This window comes from Glycine soja, chromosome 16, assembly GCF_004193775.1.
Source record: "Glycine soja cultivar W05 chromosome 16, ASM419377v2, whole genome shotgun sequence".
NCBI classification, from domain to species: Eukaryota; Viridiplantae; Streptophyta; class Magnoliopsida; order Fabales; family Fabaceae; genus Glycine; species Glycine soja.
Genome location: NC_041017.1, coordinates 32,833,965 through 32,854,832, shown reverse-complemented (window position 1 = coordinate 32,854,832; position 20,868 = coordinate 32,833,965). Strand labels below are relative to the sequence as shown.

At 32.0% G+C, this 20,868-nt stretch overlaps 1 protein-coding gene, 1 long non-coding RNA gene and 1 other non-coding gene across 3 annotated transcripts; all 3 read left to right on the top strand.

Annotated features, from left to right (window-relative positions):
* Window positions 1-4,341: 4,341 nt before the first annotated feature.
* Window positions 4,342-7,526, top strand: LOC114390963. The gene is made up of 2 exons (XR_003662041.1): window positions 4,342-4,427; window positions 7,192-7,526. It is a non-coding gene; the product is annotated as an uncharacterized LOC114390963 (long non-coding RNA).
* Window positions 5,011-5,095, top strand: LOC114391313. Its single transcript, XR_003662106.1, has one exon. It is a non-coding gene; the product is annotated as a small nucleolar RNA snoR118 (small nucleolar RNA).
* Window positions 7,527-9,135: 1,609 nt separating the features above from the next.
* LOC114389559 lies at window positions 9,136-19,697 on the top strand. The gene is made up of 13 exons (XM_028350255.1): window positions 9,136-9,461; window positions 9,593-9,658; window positions 10,618-10,683; window positions 10,782-10,857; window positions 10,972-11,049; window positions 12,716-12,813; window positions 13,262-13,335; window positions 13,952-14,039; window positions 14,678-14,835; window positions 15,021-15,063; window positions 16,417-16,482; window positions 17,452-17,529; window positions 19,278-19,697. Exons 1-13 carry the CDS (start codon window positions 9,363-9,365, stop codon window positions 19,353-19,355), a joined length of 1,068 nt encoding a protein of 355 aa, XP_028206056.1. The 5' UTR covers window positions 9,136-9,362; the 3' UTR covers window positions 19,356-19,697.
* Window positions 19,698-20,868: the final 1,171 nt, after the last annotated feature.

The following is a 20,868-nucleotide window of genomic DNA, read 5'->3' as shown; positions in this document are numbered from 1 at the left end:
TATTTTATCTTATTATATCAATCTTTTATACTTATCTCCTTCCTTTTTAATTTCTATAAAAGAAAATCATAATAAGAATTTGTTATGAACACGGTGCTTGGACACGTGCTCTGCACTTCCAGTCGTTGAATGTACTACTTGGCGTGTAACGGTGGGAAACATTGATCGATCAGTTACTTTTTTGTTTTAATATTATAATCTTTCTTACAGTACCTAGTAAAATACTGTGTTCTTCGTTATAAGATTTTTTCAAAAATTTATAAATGACGAGTTGTTTTAAGTGGTGTAAATGTTATATTCAACTATCATATCAATACATTTTTTAAGTTTTTTATTTTCTTATTATATAAAATTTTTTATTATATTTTTTCTTTTTTTCTTCTCTTCTTATTTAAGTTTCATATTACATCACCTGTAAGATTCCCTCCCAGTGCGGTGGGTAACTTTGGTGAGGAAGTACCCTTTCTCTTTTATTCTATTAATTTTGTTTTCCTTACTAATTACTTTTTATACTCTACTTATTTACTAATTACTTTTTATACTCTTGCTAAGCTGCTTTCTAGTGTATTACTTCTGCAAAATTATTATTGAGTGTGCTTGATCAAAAACACTTTTGAGGAAATTGTAAATTTTGGGGCATTTTTATAAGACAAGCATTAATAATTTTTTTATACAAGTATTAATAATTTTATTATTATTTGATTTACATCTCAACTCAATAGTTATAAGGTTGTTGAGTTAAACACTATTCTTTTTCAGTGTATTATGTGTATGTGTATAATTATAATAATATTTTTCATAAAATTCTTAATTCTTGATTTTTTATAATTAAAAGTATAAAAAAATTAAGTCTTGTAAACTCATTAGACTTTGAACAGACCTTAAGATTTAATAATCAGTTATAAAAATACATACAAATTATCTATCAATAAAGTACTCACAATGGACAAAGAAAATTGAATCCACAATCTTATGGGATATAAGTCCATTTCTTATCTAGGAGATCAATCTTTGTTGGTTTAATTATTGATTTTCATAGTTTTTCTATGACACACATATGATATAGAGCCACTATTCATCTTTGGATGTTACTATTAGCCTCAACAACAAAAAATTTGGCCCTTAGTGACCAAGAGCAATTACAATAGTATTCTTTTGTCACTCTCTTATCTTCATTCTTCTCTCTCTCTTTCCTTTTTTTCATTCATTCTTTCTTTTTTCTCTTTCCCTTTGCCCCGCTCTTTACTCTTTGCAATTAAGTTGTTGTTGTTTTTTTTTGTGGTCCTACATAATTACGATTTTGTTGTGAAATTTCGCATAGGGGAATCATAATTCTATTATTTCCGTTGTTGTTAATGCATAAATGTGATTCCATTGTGCAAATGAACTTGTTGCATAACGAAATCTTATTTATGTTATCCATTTTTTACAACTAACCGTATTTGATGTATTGATTATGTAAGTCAATGGATTGGAATAAGTTTATATCTAACAAGGTTACAATGTTAGTTGAATGAAAAAATATGGATAATGGAAGCCAATTATTTTACCAGCCCAACCTTTTATGTGGAATCAAGCCTAATGATGCTATGAGGGATAATAATAATGAAAATGTGGATGGTGAAGACACTAATATACAAGCGCAACCTAGTTATCTTGACTTTTCTAGTTATTTCATAGTTGATAAGGTATATTTCATGACTGATAAGATTTATTTGTATGTGTTTTTTGTTTTGTTATTGAATAATTTTTTTGATTCTTTTAGATTTTTTAAAAGCGTGATAATTTGTTAAATTGAGCTTGACATGTGAGAAATGAACATGAGTGTATGATTATCATTCATAAGTAAGAAGTAATTAAAAAAATATGTTAGACTGGATTGTGAAAAAGGAGAAAAGAAGTGCAAACAATATAGAGACAAGTTAGTGCATAAGTCCACTGAAATCAGAAAATATGGATGTCCTTTTGAATTAAAGGGGAGATTTGTGAAAATCATAGGGTGGAGACTTGTTGAATGTGGTTTCCGTAACCATAAAGTGACGAAAACATTGTTTGGTCATTCATGTGTTCATGTGTTGGTCGTTTAAGCACGGAAGAAAAATCCATGGTCAATTGATGAAAAATATGGTGAGGCAAATTGTTTGTTTTGTTGCCCAATGAACTATATTGTATTCACCTTTGAGGATAGTGTTGTCGGGAAATTACAATGCTCTATGCAGTTTGAGTTTTGCTCTAAACATGTAATCTATGAACATTTAATAACTAATGTTGCAATCTTCACATTTTTCTTTAGGTCTTCTATGTGTTGTGTTTTAAAACTTTAAATAGATGGTCATTTTTTGCTCATTAAAGTGTAAATAGGAAAAATTACAGTAAATTGTCCTTTGTGCTATCTGTTGCAGCCCAATGATGGATTTATTGATTATTGAGTGGTTACTTGGTTTACTTTAAAACCGTTACCTTTGCTTCTCTCTCTTTGTGTCTCTCTGTGTCGGTTTTTGTGTGTGTGTGTGCATATGTACTTATAATGTATACATAGATGGTGCAAGAAAGCTGTAAAGGAAACCAGTGTCAATAGCTGCAGATGATTTGATTCATATTTAGCTGAGGGCTCTGCATTTTTTTTTTCTGGTAGCATTAGTTGATTTATCGCATAGATCAACTACTTGCCAAGAATTGAATGCGGGTGTTTTACTCTGATTTCTTTACTCATTATATTTCTACTAGCAACAACAATATGAATGGTTATCACAGTTTCCATTCTGAAAAATGTTAGCAACACATTTCTTAATAGTTAATACCCTTTTTTCCTCACTTTCCTATTAGGTAAAATTAATGCTGGTATCAATGTGTTAGTGGTATGTCCCATGATTTGGCAGAATATTAGAAAATATGCTACTCACATTCCTTACATTTTTTCATCATCTTTGTGACTGATTGCTTACTTTTCTGTAGTTGTGGATTAGGCTCTAATGGTAAATTGTAGCTTTGCCATTAGTGTGTGACTTGCTTATCTTTTAGCATGTGCTTAGCAATTGAAGTTACATGCTACTACCGTTTTACTTAATTTGTTGACAACAGATTATGCTGGATCAGAAGACACTTTTGGACTGTTGATGGTGATAATCGTGTGTAGTACTTGGTGGCCAAACAAATCATCCCCCATTTTCCATTGATTCAAGGAATTACGTGTTCAGCCTTTGGGATTTGTTGCTAAAATCCAAAAGGATATGTTTGTTCAGTGTACTATTCTGGGTTTCTGTGACCAAACTTTGTTTCTTCGGAAAAAATAAATAATAATTTGTTCATTGATCTTTGCATTTTAGTTTGTATTTTCTTGCCTTTTTTTTTCTTTCTTGAAAAGGGCCGTCTAACTCTTTGCATGATGAATTAACTTCAATTTTTGAATAATATCATAATCTTTCAAACTTATTAAAGGGATGGATAATTGACCTCATATGAGAAAAAAATGTTATATGAAAGTAATCATTAATTAATCAAATATGAATAATTAGAATTTAATATCATGTAATCACTTATTAAAATTATATGAGTTTTAGACATTAAATTTTAATTTTTCATAAATGATTATACGATTCAAATATAATCATTTTTTTATTAAAATATTTTCTCTCATAAGATGTATTTTTAATATTTTTTTAAAAAGAGGTTTTGAAAAGAAAAGAAAAAATGTTTGTTTGAAATATCTTAAAGATTATTTATTTTTTTCACATGTATTTCTCTTATATTTTTATTTTATAAATTGTTAACGGGATTAATAGATGAATGCTATAGAGTAATTCATTAATTTTGGATGTGGGAAGTTGAGGAAGTTGCTATGGTGAGCATAATCTTCAGATTGTTTCTGGCTTTATTATGCTGGGAGCGTCATCATTAATTTGCGAGTGTGCAAAGGGTTTTTTTAAGGCATTAGTTGTGCTTCTTTCTTTTTTTTTACTGTAAAATAAAACTGTGCTTATTTTTTAAGTTTTATAAAGTCTTAATATAAAGTCCCACCTAAATGCTAAATATATAATATTTAAAGGAACCAATATGAAAGCACGACCATATATGAGTAAATAATGAAAAAAAAAAATCAACGTATTCAAGAATTATAAAAACTTAAATGTTTGTCAGGATTAAAGGTTTTTTTTTTTAGGCAATGTCAGGATTAAAATTTAGTAATTATATGAATTTATTTAAAAGGATTATGTGCGGGTATCTTTTAATTTTTTTATTATTCAAATTATTTTTTACAATAAGTAAAGGTCCTGGGCTACTTGATCGGCCCAAAGATAAAGCCCATCGGTGAATCCATTGGTTTCCACCGAAACACTATATACGATTACCTCTCACCAAGCCAGATCAAACCCTAACGCCGTTTCTTGTACCACTCGCAGAAAATTCCGCAACAAACAGGGAGCAAGGTTCAACACTATATATATATATATATATATATATATATTGCCTTTTCTTTTTCTTCTGTGTTGAATTTGTTTTCTGTTTTTCTTTTTTTGCATCTATGTGATGTTCTGAGCAAGCTGCATTTTCCTCTCGTTACCTTGCTTATGTTCGACGCATTTTTGTTTTATTTAATTTCAATGGAGTGGATCTTATATCTGAAAGAAATTTTACTCTGTAAAATGAAGTTTAGTATTTGATAATTGAAGCAAATTGCTTGTATTTTGCCCAATGATGCACAAATATATTGTTGAGCAGCTACACGGTTTCTTTCATAACCCGATCTGCATCTCTCTTTCTCTCTCTTCCTTCCTACTTGTGTGTGTGTGTGTGCGTGTGTGTGTGTGAGCAATGCTAGCATTTCACTCGGAGGGTGCGTGAAGGTTATGAATGAAACCAGTGATAAAAGCTGTGTATGATTTCATTTTAAGCTATGAGATCTGAGGGTTTTGTATTTTCTTGTCATAAATTCTCCACTTCAATATTTATTTTCTTATTTATTGTGGCGATTTGTTTATTATTGGCTTGTTTGATTGTTTTTCATGGCTAGTGAATGATGATATGCACTGGGCTCTGAGCTGTTTTAACTGCACTTTTGATGGAAATGCACAGCCTAGAAAGCTAGGTCTGACTACCCACAAGTTAAAAAAGGGTCTGATTTGGTGAATTCATCGGTTCTCATTGCATATTAATTTCATTCCCTTCAAACCCTAATGTGTTATTCTTCAGTGTTGGTCAAGAATCTCTATTTTTTTTAACAGTCTTCCTTCCACTGGTTCTGCTATTTATTTTTGTTTGTGTTTAGTTTTATTTGCTGTCTTTTTTATGTGTTGTTTTGGGATTTTTTTTTCTGATTGATATGTGGAAGTAAAGGGCTTTCTCATTAACATGTTGGTTAGTCTTTGATGTGGCTTCTATAAATATTTGTTTGTTCTGAAATGTAAAGCCTTTCGTGTGATGTGATGCTTTCAGATGCATTGTTTATCTAGGAGCTCTTTTATGTCTTGACCCTTCTTACTACTCTAAATTGATTTCTGAAAATCACAACTAAGATACAAAATTTCATCTGAAAATAAATTTGATGATGATCTTTTGGGCAAATTGTCTGTCGTCCTTCCCAATGATGCACAAATATACTATTGAATGACTTAATGGTTTTGTTCGTAGCCTGATATGCATCTCTCCCCCTTCTCTCTCTCTCTCTGTGTGTGTGTGTTGTTTCTTGGAAAGGTGCAAGAAGGTTGTGAATGAACCGGAGGTAAAGGCTGTAGATGATTTAGTTATTAATCTATTAGAACTGAGGGCTTTGAATTCTTCCTCGTTTATTTTGTTTCTAATAGCTGGCTTAAAGAATTTCAATGTAAATGTAATTTTTTATTAGTTGGGCAAAGAGAGCTCCCTCATAATTTCTTAATGCTTGTCTGTTTACTTTTTCTTCTCTCTGTATGATGAGAATTGTTTTCCGATTGTTGTGGAGCTTCTGCGTTGTTTTCCTCTTTGCATATTGTATTTTCATCAACATCTTCCTTGTTTCATCTTTTCCTCTTGGTGCATTATCTGTATTCTATTTGTTTTTTTTTTTGGAGAGGCTCTTGTAAGCATTTCCTCTGTTTTCAACTGCAAAATTATAACTGAATCTTTTAACTGTGAAAAAAAGTTCGGAATTGATAATTGAAGCAAATTACTTGTTATTTGGCCCAATGATGCACAAATAGATTGTTGAGCAGCTACATGGTATCGATCATAACCTGAAGTGCACCTCTCTCTCTCTCTCTCTCTCTCTCTCTCTCCCTCACAATATATCTCTTTTCCTCTGTGTGTGTGTGTGCGTGTGTGTGTTTGTGTATACGGGATGCAATGCTAGCAACACCCTGATCTGAAAGGTGCAATAAGGTTATGAATGAAACCAGTGACAAAAGCTGTAGATGATTGTGTTAAGCTATGAGATCTGAGGGCTTCAAATTCCTTTTCTCCTTCCGGATTTCATCCTTGTGTCTCTTTACTTTTGTTGTCTTTAAATTATATGTACATCAATGTTTCTTTTATTCTTTTTTATTTTATTTGTTTATTGTTGGCTGTGTTAATTATTTTTCATATTTAGTGGTTGGCCTTAGCAGTTTTAACTGTACTATTGATTGACCTGCAAATCTGCAATCATGCCCAATGATGTATAGAGACTTTTGAATGAATGGCTTCATGGTTTTGTAATTTTGTTCATAACCTGATTTGCATATTTTTCTCTCCTTTTTCTTGTCCTTCACCATCTCCTTTTCCTCCTCTACTTTTTCTTCTCTCTCTGCTCTGTGTTTGTGTTTATTTGGAAGTTGCAAGAAGGTTGTGAATGAAACTAGTGATAAAGGCTGTAGATGGTTTTGTATTGATCTGAGATCTTAGGGCATTGGTTTCTTTTTTGTTTATTTTGATTCTAACAGCTAGCTTAAAATCAAACTTTTAAATGTTAAAAATCAAAATTTTCTCAATAGTCGTCGTACCAAGACTACTTTCCCCGTGGTTGTTATTTATTTTTTCCATTTTTTTTTTGTTGAAATACTAGCTCTGTGATTGGTTGCTTGCTTTTTTGTAGTTGGGGAATTAGGTTCTAATGATAATTTATAAAACTTTTAACTGGTGTGACTTTTTGGCGATCTTTTAACATGTGTTCAGTGATTGAAGTTTTGTTGTAGAATTCTTTTACTTGTGCATGCTACTATATAATTCTGTTGATACCAGATTATGCTGTGGATTGGATGACACTGGTGGGTGGCCTAGCAAAATCATCGATTCTAGGAAAATGTGTGAAAAGCCTTGAGATATTCAGTGTATTCTGGGTTATGCCTAAGGGATTGCTTGTGATCAAATGTCGATTCTTTGGAAAAAGTTTTAGTTTATGCATTCATCTACTCATTTGGATTGTATTTTCCTGCTTTTGTAATCTTTGAGCCTTGAGGTAATTGTGGGAAGGAACGATGGAGTTGTGTCCACGGCGTTTCAATTCCGTAATTCTCTGATAATCTTGTAGACTTGTTAATGGAATAATTCGTGTTATAAAATAATTAGAAAGGAAAGAAAGAACTTTGGTAAAAATAACTGAATTATACGTAACCCTGGCTGGAGTCAGAATTATACTTATTCTTTTTTTTTTTAAATCAAAATTTTGAAATTTGTTATTAATTGCCAATTATTACTTTAACGTAAACAAATAAAATGCGCATGGACAACAACTTATGAGTAAATAAACATTGCTTATTTATGGATTATCAAAAGTAAATGTTTAGCGCCATCAGTGTAATATTTAATAATTATTTCAATACTAGATAACTATCTACCGTTAGCAAAATGAGCTTAACATGTGATAAGTGAAATTAACAAAAATGTATTAGATAAATAATATAATTTTTTAAAGGGCAAAGTTATTTTCATGAAAATGTCAATTATGATATATATATATATATTTATATATATATACATATGAACGAGCTGAATTCGAATAATTTGATTTATTTACTTCCCTAATATGCATCATAATTCATTGTAAAGTATTTTTTTTATGTTGTACTTGTTCATTTTAATTCATGTAAATTTCACCTCAACTCATCCTCTACTTTTACTTGATGGCTTTCTATGATATTTTTTATTTGGTTGCCTAAATTAAATGTTTACAACTGCTCATCTACAAAATTTCGGTATATGTTTACAATTCATGTTCATTGTGACTGATGCCGTTCCTGTGGTGAAATGACGTGGATAATTAACTTTCTTATATTTATGTTTAATGTTTAATAAAAAAATTTATACTTGTAAAATACAGACATTCTAGTTTTGACATCTAATCTTTTATTTTTTTTTTGTTTGATTTTAGTAGCAGATAAATTTTAAATTTTGAAAAAGATGTTTGTTGTGAAAATAACAGGACTACTTTAGATGATCAGAACTTGTTAACTAACGCTATGTTAATCACATTATAAGTCACTAATAATGAGTAGTAAAATTAAACATAAACATATGAGTTAAAATATGATAAGTTTGACACTAAAATTAAAATTATCTATTTTACATGTACTAAAAATTATTTAAATTATTTTCCTCTTATATTTTTATTCCCTCATTTTACATCGTAATATAAGATTAATTTAGATGTATTTTTTTTTTCAAAGGTAAACCAAAGGCAAATAAAGCAAAGATAAATATCCAATTTAGTTTATATAATTTATATTTACTAACCATTGTGTCCATATAATATAAAAATTAACTATTTAATCCACAAATATTAAATGTTACAATAATTTGATTTAATCGTTAAATTTTTTCCTTGTTAATAAAGTTAATTTATGTGGTTCATACTTATTCACATAACAAATACATGCGTTTTTCATGTTATTTTGGATTAAATTATGTTTTTTAATGTTTTAAAAATTAATACATTATAAAAGTGAGAATTTAGTCTAGAATGACGTAAAAAATCATTATACGGAATATATTTATATTTATCAGGTGCATGAGTATGAGTCATGTAAGTTAAGTCTCTTACGAATATAGAAAGAATTTTATCTATTAAATCAAATTCTCTGTGACATTTATCATTTATGGATTAAATAACTAATTTATATAATACAAAAAATTATCTTTCATTAAATTCACCATTTACCCACAAAATAATTATAAATAGCCAAAACCAAAGCAGCACTAATAGCAGCCAGGCATAATAAGGCAATGCAAAGAAGGAAAAGCGGCGTACGAACTCTCTGTCAGACTCTCACGCACTGAGGCATAACTCTCTCATCTTTCATTACTTACTCTTCTCTCTCTCAAACATCCAAAGCTCCAAACCAAAACCTGTTTTGTTCCCAGTCTCTGAAGACACACAAGTGTTAGTGTTACAGACACACCATCCATACAAACAGATGTTGGAAGCCAAGTGTCTCAAAAAAGCAGTGGTTCCTTCCACTTTGATTCAAGACCCTTCTCCTGGAAGCCTTCAGTGCACACGCCTTGCTCTCCGTGTAGTGTACCCTTCTATGTTCTCTCCATATAATAATCTCTTCTTCTCATTCTTTACTCTTTTTTTTTTTCTGCTTCTCAATCACTCTAACTTTCTTCTTTTTTCTTTTGTTGTTAACATCTCAATTCTCAGGTTAGCGAGGACCAAAGTTCTTGTTTTGTTTACATTGCCTCCGGTCCCCACATTTATAGGCTCCACGTACGCATACTTTTTCATTTTTTTTTCTACTCAAAGTTTCAAAGTTTGCAGTTTTAGCACTCATTTTTTCTTTCCTCAGCTCTAGGCATTTGTGGCTAAATGCCTCTTAGTTTATGCGATATGTGATTTTAAGTAGTAAAAGTAAAATGGCACTGGAAAGGAAACCATTAACAGAAAAAAAAATGTTTTAAAATGCATCTAAGTGAGTGATTTGGTGTGCATTGTAATTATTAGAGACTCGGAATGGAGTAGTAAAATTCTTGGTGTTTGTTAGTTTTTTTTTATCGGGAAATGTTAATCGTTAGTTTCTTGTTAATGGGATTTCCCTTCTTTCTTAACCACCCACCCACCCAACCTTGTATCTCCTTGGTGTTTGTTAGTTAAGCCCTGTTTAGATGAACTTCTGTATAAACACTTACAAGAAGAAGAAAAAATGTAAAATTAAATAAGTTTCACTTGTAAGTTAAAGTTAGCTTATACACCAGTGAGGCATGGAACAACTGACATGGGTTGTTTGGCCTAACGTAGTGGTCTCATGTTCAAGTCCTTCGTAAGTAGTTGTGTTAAATATATGGAGAGTTTTTCTGTCCTTAGTGGTTCTACTTGGCTTGAGTAGGATTATCTTCAATGCAGGATACTTGTGATCTTATACAAGGAAAATTAGCTTATGTAGAAACCAATTTATAGAAATTCTCTCATTTAGCTTCTTCAAAAGCTAATTTGAACTTATGAATGAGATAATTTTAATTTTATGGGATACATTTAATTTATTTTACTTTGTTATTTTCTTTTCCTTTAAGTGTTTACTGAGAAGATTATCCAAACAGACTTTAGGAAAATTGGTTGTGCTGATGTAAAACACAAAATATCACTTTGCTGGTTTATTTTGAGTCTTTGTTGGCTACTTTTAGTCCTACAAATGGTTGTTTTAATTAACTATGGTTTATATTACTCTGTAGATTGCTCTGGGAGAATCTTCAATCAGCGAAGGAAAAGATAGCCTATTGATACCTGAACACACTGAGGTATATATAATCTTGTAAAGAAAATCTACACGCTTCATCCTTGCTTTTGTTTACTTATTTATCATTTTAATAAGTTTGCATATTATGGTCTCTTGTAGATTATTGCCTCGTCGTTACTCAGTCGATGCCCTCATCGTTCAGAAATTCAGAGTATTGCTCTTGCTGAGGTGGAGAGTATGTGATTTTTGCATCATGGGCATTTCTTTAATATTTTGTTTAGCCACAATTTGTCTTCCATCAAAATTTGCATGCATATAGCAATTTATATTTTAACTTGCCATGTTTTAGGCTGTGGCTATGTAATGTTGGGAAGTGTGGATTCATATGGTCATCTCATTGTGTCTAAACTAGATGCGTCTGGTGAAGGTACATTTTTCTGTTTTACCTTAACCATTCTAGCTTTCCTCGCATTGAGAATTAAATTTAACTTGTACTTTATTTTGAAGAAGTAGACATACTGGCCTTTAATTATGATGTTTTTCTGGAAAAATATACAGTCGAACTCAATTATTGGATAATTTTCTGTTTCCCTTTAGTTTTTCTCACAGCTGTAGTTCTGTGGTGCCAATTCAGAAATAAGGACATGTTTCTCGATTAGACTATAATATTTGATGATTGATAATGGCAACTGATAATTTTCATTTTTCCTTAGTGGATTACAGTTCACGCTACATGAACTCTTACTAAATAGCTATATGGATAAATAGACATTTGTTGGATATGGATATGAATAGGAAATACCTCCTATCTGTAAATCATGCAACTGTGGTGAACCTTGAATGCTTGATTTGTTCCAAGTCATTGGGTATGCACAAGATTAGATCTGCTTATATACTTATTTAATCTTTGATAATGTTAATATGTTATTCTTCCTTCACTGTCTTTGTTTTCAAGAGTCTAGTACCTGAATATCATTTTGCATTAGTGGCCATAATTTTGCAATGGTTCCCTTTTGTTAGTAATTTTTCTGCATTACAGTTGGTGATTTGTGCCTTATGTTCTTTTTAAGTACCTGAATATCATCTTGCATTAGTGCCATATTTTAACAAAAAGCAAGCACCTAAAATGACCATGTGCCCTGTGTTCTTTGTAAGATGCTTGCTTTTTGTAACTTATTTAACACTTGTTGTACTGTCTTCAACTTCATCCCTTTGACAACTTATCGTTTGAACTTCTATGTTTAGCAGCTGAATCGTTTGAACTTTGAGAACTTCTATGTTTACCTTCAGAAATTGAAACACTTTTACCTCCAGTAAAGCTTTGGTTGAATTCTAGTTCGTACATAACATATCTTGTTCATTGGTTTACTAATTATATTTATATGGCAGGTTCTTTCTAGCATGTTAATTATTAAGAGTACAAAATAGATAAATGTTCTGTTATTCTGTTAATAATAGAATTGGGTAGTAAACATCAACTGCATTTTTTGTGTTCATTTTCTTACTGGGTTCTTTAGTAGGGCTCTACATCAGGAAAGAAATATACAAAATTTAGTCTGAACGTACCCTGGTTCAAGGGTGGTTGTCAGATAAGACAAAGTGTTAGGTGGGGACCACTCATTCATCCAAGAGTCAAAATTGGTCAACTCATTTTGGCCCTTTATTTATTTGTTTGTTTCTTTTTGGTGAAAGGGATTTCATTAAGATGGATAGAAGATGGATACAAATATAAGAGATGATAAGAGATCCTCCTTAAAAAATTTAAATACGTCTGAAGAAAACACGAAAGATCAATGGGAATAACCAAATGAGTTTGTGAATCAAGTTGACATAGCCATTTACTCGCCAAAATCCCAAGACAATGTTCTTAGAAATGGACCTGCCAAGATCCAAACCTTCCTCCTTAGGACAACAGTACACCTCCCAACTCACCAAATGATCATATCTCATATCAGTAGCACCAGACAACCTATTTTGTCAAATTTTAATTTTGGCTGCTTGCATTTTCCTTCTGAGATTTTAAATTCAGCTTTTAACTGTTAACACTGAGTCACTGACTTAGTTTAGTTAGATGCATTTATGCTAATCTGCAGATGTTGACAAGCTAACATATTCTGCATTGCCTCATGATAATGGTATTGGGGAAGGAAGTTGGTCAGGACTCTGCTTTTGTCCAAATCAATGGTCTATGGTAAGCTCTTTTGTACCATTTATGGTAGTTCCATCTGCAAAATATTTTTTAGAAAAATCTTGAAGTACTTTTTCAACTCCAAAAAAAGGGAAGTTGTACAGTTAGAGAACTGTATAGACACCTAGAATAATTTTTTTCTTTACTGTGGTTTAAATCTCTTGATAATTCACTGTTGACAAGCATAGTGTAAATCCTACTTTAAATTTTTGGTCCTATTGTCATAAGAAAATCAATAGCACAGGAATATAAGCTGTGGCAGTGACCAGAACTTTAATTTGACAAGGTTGCTAAAAAATTTAGTAGGTTGGTTGGTCTTTTCAACTTAAGGGACTTCATTGTCAGCTTACGAATAGAAAGTAACTGCTTGCCTCCGCCTTTGTTCTGATCTGTGACTACTTCATACCTGTATATGGTTTTGCTAATTGTATTGAATTGTTCCTTTGTCCAGACTGCTGTTGCCCGTAGTTTTTGCAAAACCATTGATATTTATGATCAAGACATCCACATTCGCACATTACGACCGTAAGTGGTTTTATTTTCTGTTTTCATGTTTAATTCTGTGGAAGTAAAATAAGTATCTATATATTTTCTCCATCATTCATTCTGATTCTAATTCCTTCCATGTGATTGATGTAATATTGATGACATGCACCTCTAAAACATTTGATACAGACTTGAGAAGAGACCATGAAAAGATCTAGGAAAGGTTTCTGTGAATTGCTTGAGTTTGTATACTCAACAAGCATCCTTGCCATGTATATGCTTAAAATAATAAATGTATTTTACATTAAGAACAATAATAAAAAAGTTGAACTATTTCCTATGACTTGGTCTTTCCAATGATACACTAGTCACTATCACTATTTTCAGCACTCCCCCACAAGTTGGAGCATATAAGCCATATGCACCAAGCTTGCAATGAAAATATTGACTCCAAATTCCTCTTTGGACTTTCTGAACTAACAGATTCAGTGACAATAGAGAAAAAATTTCTCAAACAAAATGGTAATCTATTTCAAGATGGCAATCTTGATTTTGACAACTATACCCCAAAAGCAAAAGGAATACTGTCTGACAAATGTTTTTATCTGTTCACATTTCTTTTTGAGCATTTCTCTTAATTAATTTGTCCTTTCAGGCTTTGGTACCCTACTTCATTAAACTTCTTGCAAGACGGAGTTAATGGAAATCAAAGTTCTACCTTAGCTATTACAGAAGGAAGCCAGGTAAATTTGTAGACATTGGTTTCTTCAATGTTTTTATTTGTTGCAAATTATAAAGCATGGAATGGACACCCCCCCCCCCCCCCATTTTGGTGTTATGTTCAGGCATTAGACACATGTTTGGCATGACAAACTGACAACATGTGTTGAGTGTTGACCATGTAAAATTTGAAAAAAGAAAAAAAACTGAGTTCAGATCTGTTTTAAACTTTTAAGCAATTTTCAATAATCAAAGGACAAAATAAGGCATGAGTGCTTTAGTCATGTACCATTTTCATTTCACTCAACCTTTTCATTTTATTTTGGCATGGGTGCTTTAAACATATCTGTGTTCAATATTTTTTAGCATAGTGTCTCAGTGGTTGAAAGCAAGCCTTGACTCAATGGTAAGGTTGTTGCTTTGTGACTTGGAGGTCACAAGTTCAAATCTTGGAAACAACCTCTTTGTTTGTGGGGGTAAGACTACATGTATCTACCCTCCCTAGATCCCCACTTGGTGGGCCGCTCTTTTTTACCATATCTGTCAATCTGTCTCCACATGTCAATGTTTGTGCTTCATGGTTTATAATGAGTTCTTCCTTATGCTTCATATTTGTAAATTTGTATGCCTTTTAGACCATCACCTGTTAATATAATTGCAGCTGACAATGTGGGACTTGAGAATGAAAGAAAATGGTGGTTGTGTACATCGGATTTGTGGCATCCCTGGCGATATCTTTTATGCTGTTTGCAGTTCTTCCAATGGTAATGTTGCTGTGGGTGGAGCTGATCGTACTGTGACTATTTATGATCCTCGCAGGTTAGCTGCTGTTTTGGTTTCAGAACAAAACTAATAGAAAATTGGCATGTCATTATAGTCTGTGACTGTGTCACTAACATTTAATCAACGTAAATATCATATAGAAGCTATGATAACTGTTCCTTCTTTTTTTTTTTTTTTACATTGCCTTGTTAATCTTAGCCCATAAATACATTTTGATATAGATGGTCGGCACTGTCTAGATGGGTGCACTGTTCAAAATATGAGGTCAGTTTAACAATGTACCTTGTCTCAATCTCTCTCAACATTTTTGTATACCACTTTCAAAGAATGTTTTTTAAAGAAATTTTAATATCCTATGCATGATTTTGCAGTGTTTTTTTTTTTTGTAAATGCTTATGTAGCTATTTGATTTACTAAACTAATATGATTCTTTAATTTGGGTATTTAATTATTTTTTTCTAAGACAAATTATCATCTTAAATTTTTAGATATAACAAGTTCAAGTCAGATAATATATCAAATGGTGCACCTTTGAATTCATTCAATGTGTTATTAGGATACGTGTATTTGTTTTCTTATTACTGTATATTCAGTTTCCTGGGTGTAGTTGAAACACATTGTTTACATCAAATTATGCTTCTCTTTTCTCTTATTCAATCATGTGCATTCAAAATTGTTCTAAGACATGGGGTAGTCAATTGCAAGTTAAGATTATTCAATGCCAACAGCTAGTTAATCAATGTCTTATTCTTCAAATCATTTGAGCTCTAGATTTTCTTCAATCTTCTAGATAAGGAAATGGAATACTAAGGGTCTATTAGGCTTGAGAAAATGCTTTTTTACTTTCATTTTCTATTTTTACAAATAATTAAAAAAAAATGCTTCCTTGTTTCCATCTTATTTCTTACTTATACAAATTTGTATAGGAAGAGGGAAAATAACCAAAACAAAGGTTAGAATTTTGTACTTATTCATAAAAAAGTAAATGAAAACAAAAAACTTTCTCAAAGCAAAAAGACACTATTTTTTTTAAAATCAATCAAAGCTTCTATAAATACCCTTCTCTCGGTTGCAACTGGGGAGTGTGGGAGATAGTTGTCCAGTCAAATGCAGATTCACGCTTACTGAAGTCAATATCTGCTATATAAACTAACTTCTAAAGTGATTCTGTGCCCTCACGTCTTTTAGAAGGGTCAAAGTTCACAGTGCAGATCATCAAGGAAATGCTTAGGGAATGGAATATTGGTATAGCATGGGGGAGAAGCTAGTAGTTGCAAATTGTTTCAGAAGTGGACCTTTTGACTATGAAAGATATCTAGGTTTTTTTCAAGTGCTTTAACTTTATCCTCAGTCGTATGGTACTTAAGTTTTCTTCCAGTGTTATTATTTGGAAAAGCAATTTCATTTTTTTTGCGTGTTACACTGGAGGAATTTATTAAAAGGAATCTCATGGTGGATAATATCCTTAAGAATTTGGTATTTAACCAAACTTGATGGCTTCGTGTGATTTATATAGCTGACCTCACTTAGTAGGATAAGACTATGGTTGTTTTCGTGTATTACTTGTTGTATTATTGCTGCCACAGATTACTCTAATTGATTTCATTAGTACTGCAGATAACAGGACTGGCTTTCTCAACAATTGACCCTGACTGTATCTATATTCAAGGGGTTGATTATGAGGTAATTCTTTTCATCTTTTAACCAATGTATAACTACTATTGTCAATCAAGATAACAAGGTATAAGAAAATGAAGAATGAGTGCAAAATATGTGAACTATAGAGGGATCCATCTCATAAGCTGTGTCATAAAATTTTGGGAAAGACTAATTGACAGTAAATTGAGACTAGAGATCTGTATATCTAAGGATAGATTTGGTTTTATGCCACCAAGGTCAACTATGAAGGTTATAGATGATAGGGCAATGAGTTCTGTAGGAACTCTTGTCACGGGATATATAACCTAGATTTGCACCAATGGCCAACTTGGACTCCATATGTTTATCTTGTACTTGGAAATACTTAGGGCTTGTTTGGATTAGCTTATGTTAAAAGCATTTTTTAGTAGTGCCTTTTAGAGGAAAAAAGAGAGGGTGATTATTTTGCATTTGGATACTATATTTTTATGTACTCCAACTGGTAGTATGGATTTTATTATAACTGGGCTTCAGATGTATTACTAGAGCCAGAGGCTTCAGACATGGCTCTTCCATGCAAAAGTGGAAGTGTTAACATTTAGTGTATCAAATGTATTAGGCTACTTGGTGCAGAAATGACATAGCAGCTCTTTAAACTGAATTTCTACAACTCACCATAGTGAGCATATTCGGAATGGGTTTTCTTAATGTATCATTTAGGGAACATGCTAAGAAATAAAAAAAATAGAAATTACTAAAATGAAAAGTACAAGTATTTAATACCTTAAAAAATTGGAAATAAAAGGTTGGGTGGGTGGCTAAGAAAGAATGGAAAGAGGGAAAGGTCGCGGGTTCGATCCTTCCTTCTGACAAAAATTAAAAAAAAACATTTGATACTTTCTTTGAGTAATTAAGATGAGTAATGAATACTTTTTTTATTCCTTAACAAAACCCTTTTTGGATTATATTTTTAGTTCATATCCATGTAGATGCTCATAATGCTCTTCAATGCAGGTCTTTTGTGGCAAATGGAAAGAGAGCAACAAAACATTTTCATTTAGAGGAGACTCAAATTGGCTTGGCTTTAGTAAGGTCTGTATATAGCCTGTTTATAATTTCTCACTTGACTCCACTGTGGTTTCTAACTGAAATCTAAATGTTGCTTTGGGATCTGCTTTCACATAATATTTTCCAAATTATTTTAACACTCTTTTCCATCGAATGAAATTTACTCTATCTGCTTTTGTAACTTAAATTGTGTGATTACTTCCCATCCATCGAAAAGGGTATATTTCTACAGCTTAGCTTTTTATATTTTTCGAACTTCTAGCATCACCTATATTAGTTGCATATGGCCATCACTATCCAGTATCCACACACAGTTATTTTTAGATTAAAAATCAATTCAAATAATACATAGAAGTTATAACTATAAAACCAATTCTTATGTCTTTATATTTTTAAGGAGAGTTGTTCTTTGACATGATATTGAAGTTACTTTTTCTTAGATGAATGGAATTAATCAAACCCCTGAATGCTTTCGCATGGCTTTGATATCATGTCAAATAACAACTCTACTGATTCCTGAATGCTTAGTTCTTTGACATGGTATCATCAAAGCCAATGTAATTAAGCATTGGGGAGTTCAATCCTTAGTTCCTTACTAATTTCATTCTTGTAAGAAAAGGTTAAATTTCAACTCAAAGTAGAGAGTGCCATTGCATTGTCAACACTTCAAACAAATGGCTCTTGTATGAGTGGGTGTTTTAGAGAGCTCGTGTCTGCACCTAATGCCTTAAACTTTAGGAGAGTTGATGATTGACGGTATTATATATTAATGAGAAAAACTGAATGCCCATGCAGTCAAACTAAGGCACAGCACAACCACCACATGGTGGTAAAAACCCACGTCTTATACAATTATAAGTCAAGATTGTCTACCACAAATATTAGCTTGGAACATCTTAAGATATGTGTGCGTAGTTAGTAAGATTTCCACATCAGTGCTTAACAAATACCATGTTGGGTTTCATGCTGAGACATTGTTTTGTTGAATCATTCGAAAATGGAGATCCCTCAAGGATTGTGGTTCTTAACTTCAATTTTTTTAGGCTAAATTACTAATTTGGTCCCTTTTTTAATTTGTTTAATTTGGTTCCTTTATTATTAAAAAGTTCAATTTGATCCCTTAATTTTTAAAATTGATGCAATGTTGCCCTTTTCATCAGGTCTGTTTAAATTTCAAACAAAGGTGTCCTACTTGGTGACTAAGTGTAATTTTTTTTTGTTGTGCCACACATACAAGAAGTTAACGCAGTTTCCTACAATTGAATAGAAAGGGTAACAATGCATCAATTTTGAAAATTAAGGAACCAAATTAAACTAATTACATAAATAGAGGGACCAAATTAGTAATTTACCCGTTTTTTATGAAGAGATATAAATGATTGTAAGGGTGGATCTGACATTAGGGGACATAGCTTGAATCTTTTTGCACAGGCACTCTTCTCTGTTAAATAACAGGGTTAAACCTTGGTAGTATTGTAATATATTTGAAGTGTGTTAGGATGTTAGGAGTGAAAATGTGGGTAAAATGGAAAATTGAAAGAGGGGAGTGAAAATTAGCTATGGATGTAAACATGTACGATGACTAAGAATATGGCTGTTTTTTTACTTTTCCATCTTAATTGAATTTCACCTTTGTAGTTCTGCCAAGCACATAAATAATGTAGGCCAGATTCTATTTTCTTCTTCTGGAGCTTTATCTCTATCTTTAAACACTTATTGGACTTTACTTATGTGGGATGTTGCTTCTAATATTATTGTATGTTACATCTCAGTGCTCCGACAAAGATGTTTTGGCTGGATGGTGTGATTCAGGCAGCATATTTATAGCTGATGTTGCGAGTGCAATTTGATAAAGTGGTGTCTGTCCAGTAATTTTCCCATCTCTGTAGAAAATTGTCACCTCAATGTATGTATGTAACCATGGTTGAGTTTCATGTTTGAAGGGAAAAAGAAAAAAAGGTGGATTTAGTGTGATTAAACTTTATATGCAGTACATGTTATAATGCATTTCTAATGCATTATTTTTGTGCACTGTATTGATTTTGTGATGTTCATTTTAAGTTCCTATTTTGACAAATTAATTATTGAAATATCAAGGCTAATTGTATGGTATACAAAGAAGGCCATTATTGTGTTATATGGCATTGAACATGGGCATATGATCATTCAATGAGCAGATAGTACTTTTAAGATTCTTAGTTTTTCTTAGCTTTTCCTTATATGTTTGTACTGTTAAACTTTTAGTATCTTGTCATACCCTTATATCATGAAGTTGATAATGTTACCGCGTATCATGGTGGTTCTCTCACTCTCTCTATATAAATATATCTTTCTCGTCTCCCATGCTTTAAATCCTTTGGAAAAGAACGCTTAAATTATTTTGGACTTGCCATGGTCGGTGAGATTCCATATTTTAGGCTTTCTTTTTACTGTTCTTTATTATTTTTCTCTTTATGATCATTATTAAACTCAACCTATAACATATCTCGGTACTAGAAAGCTCATTACTATGCAAAGGTATGAGATAAGGATATTAAACACAACTTTATTTTTACATATATAAAGAGGTTGTTTCGAGACTCAAATTCATGACCAAAATGTAACTTTATCGCACGCTAAAGCCTATCCTATTATTATACTCAAGCTAAGCTAAGAAATTTAATACCCTGAAGTGCAAATTGAAGTCTCTGACCAATTTGAGTGATTGTGTGGTCCCAAGTTGAATAGTTCAACGCCGGGAATCTCTCAAAAAGTCATGGTCAAGGAGCTTGGTGCCATAAGGATCATAAAATTGAACCATGCTCTCTTGTTGGGGAACTATAGGGATGACTAGGTATTGGTTTTTCTATGTAGGGGACAAGCAAGAGAAGGGTCTTCTTATTTAGACCCCCCCTTTTGGGAAAGCACCAAACCAACCATGCACCTATTACAACCCTATTAAAAAAACCTACTAGTACACTATAGACTAATCAAATATCACCTTATCCAGCCACCGCCCCCACTTTTATCTTATGGCCAAGAAACTGCATTAAATGAAAAAGGTTCTGAAGCTAACATCCAAAAAATTACCACCGACTTTAACTATTTTGGATTTGAGTTTGAGGGTTATGTTTTTTTATCCTCCATCCTTGTTACTTAGGTCGTTGTGCATCTATCATGGAACTCATCATTTAATTAGTGTTTTTTGTTCGTAGTTCATACTTGGGACTCATAACGCAAAATGAAGCAAAATAAAATAAAAATGATAAGAAAACATTGGAATGAGATCCTATGTTGGTTTTTGTCATTGTCATAATACAAAAACAAAAGGCACAGTATTTATAGGAAAATGTATTATTATGTTAGTTTTACAAATTTTTCTTC

Bases quoted from the DNA above. Each gene is read 5' to 3' on its own strand.
- LOC114389559 (XM_028350255.1), top strand. From the start codon at position 9,363: ATGTTGGAAGCCAAGTGTCTCAAAAAAGCAGTGGTTCCTTCCACTTTG. The intron at 11,050-12,715 runs GTACATTTTTCT...GCTAATCTGCAG, and splicing joins ACTAGATGCGTCTGGTGAAG to ATGTTGACAAGCTAACATAT. The intron at 16,483-17,451 runs GTAATTCTTTTC...TCTTCAATGCAG, and splicing joins TTCAAGGGGTTGATTATGAG to GTCTTTTGTGGCAAATGGAA.